The sequence below is a fragment of the Manis javanica genome, chromosome 2 (assembly GCF_040802235.1).
Source record: "Manis javanica isolate MJ-LG chromosome 2, MJ_LKY, whole genome shotgun sequence".
In the NCBI taxonomy this organism is placed as follows: Eukaryota; Metazoa; Chordata; class Mammalia; order Pholidota; family Manidae; genus Manis; species Manis javanica.
This window is the reverse complement of record NC_133157.1, coordinates 110046427-110057343: the sequence shown is the minus strand read 5'-3', so window position 1 is coordinate 110057343 and position 10917 is coordinate 110046427. Positions and strand designations below refer to the sequence as shown.

The window sequence follows — 10917 nt, the reverse complement described above, 5'->3', positions numbered from 1 at the left end:
AATATCTTGGTTTATTGAAAATATTAGAGTCATAGGTAGGTTATTTTTTAAAAGTAGTATATACACATCAGAAACCAAAAACAGTAATGCATTACTCCAAAGATATATTTTTGGTCTTATAGTAGCTATAGGTACTGTAAGCCCACTTTTAGATACTCACACATGCATAGACAAAAACACCAATGATAGTGAGACAGGCAGTGAATGGGTGTTGATCACTATCTCAAATACCTCATTTTGATGGAATCAAGCATTTTTTATATGATTTCATGGAAATTTTATTTAGCTTCATTTTTCTAAGATAAAGGGTAATAGATTTTTATTGTTAAAAAAAAAGGATTACATACCCTAAGCTGTTTCTGCCCAGAATGTTTTATATGTTTCCCTGAATGAAATTTTACAGCTCAGTGTGATAGCACAAGCTGCAAAAGAAAAGCTGGGCCAGCTGTCCCTGCCAGATATTGTTCTCTCACCATACATAATGCAGTTAGCTGGGTTTTATGCACTCATTTTAATATCTTTTCACAGTACTTACCCAAATCCCTCCTACAGATACATTCATAATGTGGATTATGAATGTCTTGTCACAGTGATGCATGTTGTGAATTATGTGTAGCTTGTACAATTATTTTAATGTACCCTAATACCTGAACCATATTGACAGATTGGTAAGCATAATAAAAAAGAAATACACAATTAAGAAATACACAAAATAAAAAAGAAATACACAATTAAGAAAATGCAAGAACTAAGGGAATTATGAAAAATAAGAAAATACATAAAACAACAAGAGAAAATCTGAATGAAGTCAAGATCATGATCATGGGTGTAGCAAATTAAAGGAACAGGAAAAATATAAGAGCTCCAAAATGACATCAGTTACCCAGGAAACATCCAAACTAAAGTCAGTTTAGTAAAAATTTTATCACTTGATTTTCTGTGTTACACAATTTAGGTTATAAATGGATTAGATAATATTCCACATAGAATTATTAAGATAATTAATAATTAATTAGATAATTAATCCAAAAGTGGAACACACTAAAATTTCAAGCACTCATAGTTTAACTCCATTCTGAAGATTTAAAAAAGAACATTTGACATCATCTGTGTAAGATTTATGAATTTTGCACAAATGTGTGCAGGACTTTGTCCAACCCATGAAACTCTTGGTCCCCCAAAGGACATTAATATGTTGTGGAACTTATGGGCTGTAGTGTTTCATTTTAAAGCCAAAAGGAGTGTTAGATCTACTGTGAATAAAATTTCAGACAAGGAATATTTCTATTTTAGTTTTACTTTATTCCTGGACTTACAAGATTTAATAGTGGGTACAGATCATTTTAGCAATGTATTAAAATCTCTTTAACATACTGAATAATTATACTTCTAAATACAGAGTATCAATCTTTAATGCATGTAAATCATGAAAAAATAAATAGTCACAGAAAGAGCAAGGAGACAGGCTTAAAATCAAGTGCTACACCTCAAAGAAACATGTCAAATTTCCTTACTTCTTCCCTGCTCTCTTCATTTTTCTACTTTCTTTTTTCTTTATCTTTATTCTCTTATCAATAAGTCATAAACTTTTTTTGGAATACAAGAAATTAAACACATGTACATGAAGTCATGAATACTTTCTAATATGTACTTAACACTTTAAAAAATGTGTTGGCTTTACAATCAAGGTAACTAAAACTTACCCCAAAATGGCAGATGGCTTTGAAAGATTTCACAGTTCTCACTGTTCTCTCTGGGTCTAAATATTGATATACATGTTATAAAGTCCTAAAAAGCTGGGAACTCATAGGTCACTCAGTGGACCAAGTGAGAGTATATTTATCTTTGATACTATTTATTTTCTTGTTTCATATGTGTTTTAAAACATGCCTTCAACAGAGTACTAAAAAGGCATTTATTTGGTAGGCTTTTAAAATATATCTGTATGTTGATAACCTAGAAGAAATGGACAACTTTCCAGAAAAATACAACCTTCCTAAGCTGACCCAGGAAGAAACAGAAAACCTGAATAGACCAATTACCAGCAATGAAAATGAATTGGTAATCAAAAACCTACCTAAGAACAAAAACCCTGGACCAGATGGTTTCACTGCTGAATTCTTTCAAACATTTAGTGAAGACTTAATACCCATCCTCCCTAAAGTTTCCAAAAAAGTAGAAGAGGAGGGAATACTTCCAAATTCATTCTATGAGGCCAGCATCACTCTAATTCCAAAACCAGGCAAAGACACCACAAAAAAAGAAAATTACAGACCAATGTCCCTGATGAACATAGATGCAAAAATACTCAACAAAATATTAGCAAACCAAATTCAAAAATCAATCAAAAAGATCATCCATCATGATCAAATAGGATTTATTCCAGGGATGCAAGGACAGTACAACATTCGAAAATCCATCAACATCATCCACCACATTAACAAAAAGGACAAAAACCATGATCTAAAAAAGCATTTGACAAAATTCAACATCCATTCATGATAAAAACTCTCAACAAAATGGGTATAAAGGGCAAGTACCTCAACATAATAAAGGCCATATATGACAAACCCACAGCCAACATTACACTTAACAGCGAGAAGCTGAAAGCTTTTCCTTAAAGATTAGGAACAAGAAAATGATGCCCACTCTCCCCACTTTTATACAACCATAGTTCTGGAGGTCTTAGCCATGGCAATCAGACAACACAAAGAAATAAAAGGCATCCGGATTGGTAAACAAGAAGTTAAACTGTCCCTGTTTGCAGATGACATGATACTGTACATTAAAAAAACCCTAAAGAATCCACTCCAAAACTACTAGATCAAATATCTGAATTTAGCAAGGTTGCAGGATACAAAATTAATACACAGGAATCTGTTGCATTCCTATACACTAATGATGAGCTAGCAGAAAGAGAAATCAGGAAAACAATTCCATTCACAATTGTGTAAGCCAGAATGAAATACCTAGGAATAAACCTAACCAAGGAGGTGAAAGACCTATACTCTGAAAACTACAAGACACTCATGAGAGAAATTAAAGAGGACACTAATAAATGGAAATTCATCCTGTGCTCATGGATAGGAAGAGTTAATATTGTCAAAATGGCCATCCTGCCTAAAGCAATTTACAGATTCAATGCAGTGCCTATCAAAATACCAACAGCATTCTTTAACAAACCAGAGCAAATAGTTCTAAAATTCATATAGAACCATAAAAGACCCTGAATAGCCAAAGCAATCCTCAGAAGGAAGAATAAAGTGGGGGGGGGATTATGCTCCCCAACTTCAAGCTCTACTACAGTGCCCCAGTAATCAAGACAATCTGGTACTGGCACAAGAACAGACCAATAAACCAATGGAACACACTAGAGAGCCCTGATATAAACCCAACCATACATGGTCAATTAATATACAGTAAAGGAACCATGGATATACAATGGGGAACTGACAGCCTCTTCAACAACTGGTGTTGGCAAAACTGGACAGCTACATGCAAGAGAATGAAACTGTATTACTGTCTAACCCCATACACTTAAAAGTAAACTCTAAGTGGATCAAAGATGTGAATGTAAGTCATGAAACCATAAAACTCTTAGAAGAAAACATAGGCAAAAATCTCTTGAATATAAACATAAGCAACTTTTTCCTGAACTCATCTCCTCGGGCAAGGGGAAAAAAATAAAAAATGAACAAGTCAGACTATATCAAACTCAAAAGCTTCTGTACAGCAAAGGATACCATCAACAGAACAAAAAGGCATCCTACAGTATGGGAGAATATATTTGTAAATGACATATCCAACTAGGGGTTAACATCCAAAATATGTAAAGAACTCACATGCTTCAACAACCAAAAAGCAAATAACCCTATTAAAAAATGGGTAGAAGATATGAACAGAGACTTCTCCAAAGAAGAAATTCAGATGGCTAACAGGCACATGAAAAGATGCTCCACATTGCTTATTATCAGGGAAATGCAAATTAAAACCACAATGAGATATCACCTTACACCAGTTAGGATGACCAACATCAAAAAGATTAGGAACAACAAATGCTGGTGAGAATGCAGAGTAAGGGGAACCCTCCTACACTGCTGGTGGGAATGTAAAATAATTCAACCATTGTGGAAAGCAATATGGAGGTTCCTCAAAAAACTAAAAATAGAAATACCATTTGACCTAGAAATTCCACTCCTAGGAATTTACCCAAAGAATGCAACTTCTCAGATTCAAAAAGTCATATGCACCCCTATGTTTGTATCACAGCACTATTTACAATAGCCAAGATATGGAAGCAACCTAAGTGTCCATCAGTAGATGAATGGATAAAGAGGAGGTACATATACACAATGGAATACTATTCAGCCATAAGAAAGAAACAAATCCTACCATTTGCAACAACATGGATGGAGCTGGTGGATATTATGCTCAGTGAAATAAGTCAGGCCAAGAAAGACAAATACCAAATAATTTCCCTCCTTTGTGGAATATAATAATTAAGCAAAACTGAAGGGACAAAATACCAGCAGACTTACAGACTCCAAGAAGGGAATAGTGGTTACCAAAGGGGAGAGGTGGGGGAAGGCAGGTGGGGAGGGAGTGAGAAGGGGGTTGTGGGGTATCACGATTGGTGCACATGGTGTGTGTGGGGTCACAGGGAAGACAGTGTAGCTCAGAGAAAACAAATAGGAACTCTGTGGCATCCTACTACACTGATGGACAGTGACTGCAATGGGTTATCTGGGGGTACTCGATAGTAAGGGTGAATGTAACAACCACATTGTTTTTCTTGTGAAACCTTCATAAGAGTGTATATCAATGATACCTTAATTTAAAAATTGCAAAAAAATAAATATATATCTGTGCACTATCTTTTTTGGCTCGAGGATCTGTTTCATGGTGTCTTATTATCCTTTATCATTAACTCTTATTTAAATACACAATGTAAAGCTAATAAAGGTACAGATTAGAATTGTCCTGTGTGTGTTAGAAGGATAGTTGTTTACCTTTTGCTCACTTTTGGACATGAGTGAATAAGCATGAACTATTTCTAAGAACAGAGTAAGAGTTTGAGCCTTCAAACTTAATTCCTCCAGATATTTTCAAATATTCCCCCAGCTCGTAATAGACTCTGATGATCTTAAGAAGTTTGTAGCTGAAACAGGTTAGGAATTTTCTATGACCCACTTCTATATGCCAATCTCCACACACAATCAGTCAAGCCACAGGAATGAGTGACTATTTCAATGTTGACATCTTTGGTGATTGTCTTTTCTGAAGGATTGAAATCAATTTATTTGAGCAATCTGCCCTTGAGGTGAATGAACCAAATTTCAATTATGGAAATTACTAGCATTTGCTTACACTTTTTAAATTTAAGTTTTATGTTTGAGGTGCTTATCATTTTTAACAGACAGAATCTCCTGAACCTGTTTGCAGGTACCCGTAAGTAGGCAAACCTTGTACCATTTAATTAGGCAGTGATATTAAACCAAATATTGAAAGAATTTAAAATCAGAGTATATCAATAGCAAAATCACTTCACCTCTGGATTCAACAAGCTTAAATATGCTATCATTAATACCTGTTAGTAGAGGAAACATTGCATAGAGATGCAGAAAACTGGTCTAAATAAATGAAAACAGAAAAACATGTTCTCCAGAAATATGTGTGCAATTTTGGCCACTCCTTTCAGATGATTACTCCAAAGCAGCTGGAAATAGCATTGGCTTAGGGCACAAGGATGCCTCTGTAAAATTTTGGAACTGAACTTGCTATATTTCTCTTTAAATGGTTTGCTCTAATTATAACACATCATAAAGTCATAGCACAGTATTGGACTCCTAAATATTTGTTTTGTCTTCTCGTTAGTAATATTTTGAGAATCCATGAGGATTTTTTATCTTAGTAAAATCATCATCCAAAAATGTTATAAATTATTTATCTATTAATCACAAAATAGCCTCTGTACAGATTTCATTAGATGTGATGTGGTATGTTAACCTCTATACCAGCACTGTAAAGGAAGGTTTTAAAAATGAGAATAAATAAACCATTATTGGAAATATAAATAAGTAATAACTGAAAGCAAGCATTTATGCCTAAATAAAGGGAGTGAGTGAGGTTTCAAGGTAAAAATCTGATCATGATTTTTTAGATCTTTCTTGCTTTTTACTGTAGGCATTTACAGCTATAAATCCCCATCCTTAACCTTGCTTTTGCTGCATTCCATTCATCTCTAAGTATTTCTAATTTCCCCTGAGATTTCATCTTTGATCCATAGATTGGATTCAAACTTTAATAGTGTGTCATTTAATTTCCACAAATTCGTGAATTTCCAGTTTTACTTCTGTTTGACTCCATCCCATTGTGGATGGAGAAGACATTTTAATATAATATCTATCTTTTTAAACTTATTGAGATATAAATTTTGGCCTAAACGTGTGGTCCATCCTAGAAAATGTCCCATGTACACTTGAAAGAATGTGTTTTTTGGGTATGTGTCTGTTAGCTCTGGTTGATTTATTGGTAAGTCCTCTATTTCTTTTCTTAATCTTCTGTCTGGTTGTTCCATGAAATACTGAGAGTGGAATATTGAAATTCCTGACTATTATTGTAGAACTTTTTATCCCTTCAATTCTGTGAATCTTTGCTTCAAATATTTTCATGGTTTGTCATTAACTGCATAAATGTTTATACTTTTTATGTCTTCTTGCTGTATTGAATCTTCTATTAACATATAATATCCTTCTTTGTCTCATAAACTTTTTTGATTCACAATTTAGTCTGATGTTAATATAGCCACCTCTTCTTTTAGTTACTCTTCTCATGAAATATCATTTCCATACTTTCACTTTCCATCTGTTTGTGTCTTTGAATTTAAAAAGAGTGTCTAATGGACAGCATATAGTTAGACCGTGTGTTTTTATTCCTTCTGCCCATCTGTATCTTTTGATTACAGAATTTAATCCATTTAGATTTAAATTAATTACTGATAAGGAGGGAGTTACTTCTGGCATTTTGCTATTTGTTTTCTATACGCCTTATATCTTTATTGCCCCTCGTTTCCAGCATTGCACAAAAAATAGTTTTCTTTATATTTAGCTGATTTTTTTTGTAGTACAGTGTTTAAATTCCTTTCTCATTTCTTTTGTTTGTATTCCATAGCTATTTAATTTGTTGTCAACACAGAGATTACATTCTCTCTTTTACTTTATTTTTCAAAAGTTTGATTATAATGTGTCTCAGTGTGGGTCCCTTGAGCTCATCTTACTGGAATTCCATAAGCCTTTTGCATGTTTATGCTCATTTCTCAGCAAATTTGGGAATTCACTTCAGCCAGATGGGGAAGGAGTTGCAACAGTGGGAAAAGGTGCAAAACCAATGGCTGTTCCTTGGTCTGCATATCTCTGATGAAAAGCATCAATCAGTGATCAGAACACAGATTGATGATATTTGGAGGACGGAGTCCTTTTTGCCTCCCAAACTCCTGCAGGCTGCTTCAGGAACAGATGTACAGCTGCCTGACCCATAGCTGAGGGGTGAAGGATGGGTGGGCACTACTACACTAAGAGCTGAAATTGACTGGAAATCACAATTTACAGCATAAGCCTTCCCCCTGGATGTTGTGAACCTTCAAGAGAGTCCAGAGTTCCAAAAGAGTTGTCAGACAGATTCTGCTAGTGTATTTATTGTCTATGTGGAAAGAGTTTTCTGATACTCTCTTCTCTGCTATCTTCCCAGAATCCTCTCTATAAATGAATTACTTTATATAATGAATTACTTTTTAAATTTTATATTCTTTCACTAGTGAATTTTTGTTATGTAAGGGAAAGCTTTAGGATACTGAGTTTTATTAGATTTGGAGAGAGTACTGAAACCAACAGCAGATCTCAAGCAAAGAATAAAAAACCAATAGCGACAAAAACTCAAAGGATGGGTAGCAAAATTGGGAGGCCATGTTTCTTTTCTTTTTCTGGAATTCTGTTATTTTATATTGACTACACATTCTGATAAGGAGTCATGTTGTTTTTTATTAACAAAAACTTAAAGTAAAAGAAATAAATCAGGGCTTCTTAAATAAGGTTTAATAGACAAATGTTTAAACCAGAGGTAAAGGGTAAAAATAACAAAGACTCAATTGGTAATAAAAGGATTAGGAATCAGTGTTCTAGAACTTCTGTGAGTCTTAAAGAACTTTGTAATGATTCAAAAATACCAATCATATTATGTACTAGGATGCAGTTACCTGCTGCACATAATTTCAGAAGATCTCCTCTGAATACCTCAATAATCATCAAATATTACAGAATTTTAGAACAAGAGAAGATTTTAGAGATTAGTTTTATTTGGTTGATTGACTTTGAGTTAGATAATTAGTACATTCGAAATTTAATTCCTCTGTTTCCTATCTCCCTGAAGGTAGATATTATAGTGGAAAGTGTCTCAAAGTTGGAGAAAATGGTATTGGTTTGTGGCATAGTAGAATATTTTCATATGCTGTGTGTTCCCTTTACATAGTGATAAAACTAGCTGAGGGTCATTTAACATCCATCTGTTACACTTTCAAAGGGTATTTCAGTTTAAAGCAGATTTTGAAAATTATCCTTTTAACTCATGCACAGACTTCCTGAAAAATGCCTGTGTACCCACCAAAAGATGTCAGCTACTCTTCAGTTAAGATTTTTCAGAAGAAAATGAGAGAAAAACTTTCAGAGAGTAATCAGTTTTTTCCATAGGTCACAGTGCCAGTGGTTTAATGAGAAAAATCAACATTAAATTTATTACATAGTTAGAGTTTTAGATTTTCCACTGTATCTTTAGAACAAAGACTATTGTGTTTATTGAACTATAAATTAAAATGCAGTTATAACTTTTTAATCATCAATAAAGACTTTTCACTTCCCAAAATAAAGAATACCTAACTTCTAAAATTGGTATTATGGAAATAAAAAGTTGTAAGAAGGTAAAAAATATCCAGTGGTACTTTATTAAAAATATAAATACCCTTGCTAATGAAAGGGCAACCTTGAGTGTGCAGATGCGTATCCTCACAGCTGTGCTCTTCTTTCAGCTTCTACAGATGACAGTGCAGCCGAGAAGAAAGGGGGAACCCTTCATGCTGGGCTCATTGTTGGAATTCTCATCCTGGTCCTCATTATAGTAGCAGCCATTCTCGTGACAGTCTATATGTACCACCATCCAACATCAGCAGCCAGTATCTTCTTTATTGAGGTAAGTATTAAGTATAACACATAAAAACCATGTTAGTTGATGAACCCTATGCATTTACCAAACCACCTGTATTTAATATTTAGCATATGATTTCTCCATTTTGCAGTTGGGCACTAATTTCACACATGCATGCGCACAAGCACAGGCACACACGCACTGATAGACTGCTTTCATATGACAGGTTCAGTTACATTACTTTAGGAGCTTTGAAAGAAATAAGCTATCTTGCCTTTCACAGATCTAAATGAAGATAGAAACCATACTTTTTAGTCCTATTATATCAAGTGTGTTAACCAGCTATTCTCCTGATCCTAGAAAGAAATGCAACATATACTGGAGGCCGAAGGACTTAGCTAACATCAATTGATCAGCAAATGCTAATTGAGTATTGGCTGGATTCAGGATACACCATGGTGGGCCTGCCCTAAAAAAGCTCTTAAAGCATTTAGGAAAATAAAGCTTTCACTACAAAATAACAGCTGTAACAATAAGGTAACAGTCTGTGCCATCACCATTTTGTGCAATGTGTGTGTATTTATACATTTATATATAAATGTGTGCACACACACAGAGAGCACTGTGCTAAATTGGTGCTGTGTTTTCAGGTACAGAACGTGGATTTAGTGCCAGTCCCTAAGAACACTCAGGGAGGAGGACCAGGGGTGTGTCTAAAGGGCCAGAATCAGGCTCTGATGTCCAGAGGTGTGCACTGGGAGACTTGGAGGCCCCAGGATAAAGTTGGGTGACCAAGCCACCTGAGCAGTGAAGGAAATCTTCCCCCTCAGAGTTTCAAACTTGTAAAGTTTAAATTTTTCCATTTCATTGGGTAATGCACAGATTGCTTAAAATTTTATTCACTTGTTGAGAGGGAAATTATAATGACTTTTAAAGTACAAAATTATTTTTGTTCTCTATAATAAGGAGAGGTGACTTCAAATCAACTAACCAATTGCTCAGAAGTCCTATATAGCTCTCCACTGCCTGGACAATAAAGTGCAGTCTCTTTGGGCTGCCACTCAAGGCTGTGGCCACCTGGGTCTTCTCTTTTGTTTCAGTTTTGTATCCCATGGCTCCTTAACCTGGAGCAATGACAGATCTCACTCTTTGCTCTTCTCCATGCACACTGCAAAGTTTCCATGCCACCAAGACACTGCTCATTCTGTTTTCTTCACCAAGAAAGCCCTCTCTGTCCACCACAATTCTTGAATTCAGGATCTAAACAGCCTTCGATGCCATGTACCCCATAAGCTTCCCTGCACCATCTCTGTCTACCTGGACAGCTGCACATAATTATCCTCTGAAATTCTATCTCTAGTAATACATCTGTGTTTTTCTCTGGCATTTACCCTTCTGTTTTGCATTAGAGTTAAATATGTACATGATTATTCTGCCCTACAGACTTGTAAGTTCTTTAAGGCTTGGATTTAATAGATTTATTTCAAATAAGTATTCTATCAACATTTTATGGAAAAAAATATCCTAGTATATTTTAAACTTTCACTAAACTTCATGTGACACATTTCAGAAATGGTACCCTTGGTTTAAAATTACAATAACTGAGAAATTATCAAGCACTGTATTAGTTGGAAAACTGTTTTTAAGTTTTGTTAATGAGCTTGATTTTCATGGAAAAAAAGTAGAAAATTTTCCTGGGGTCATGAATGCATTCCTCAAAGAGTT

General features: G+C 34.7%; 1 protein-coding gene across 3 annotated transcripts in view; it reads left to right on the top strand.

Moving 5' to 3' along the window:
- PLXDC2 (plexin domain containing 2) overlaps positions 1-10917 on the top strand; it is a 786648-nt gene that overhangs the window by 744200 nt on the left and 31531 nt on the right. For all 3 annotated transcript variants that reach the window (XM_073229113.1, XM_073229114.1, XM_073229115.1), the window contains one exon: positions 9077-9237. In XM_073229113.1, the coding sequence (XP_073085214.1) occupies positions 9077-9237 (161 nt within the window). The remainder of the gene's footprint in view (positions 1-9076; positions 9238-10917) is intronic.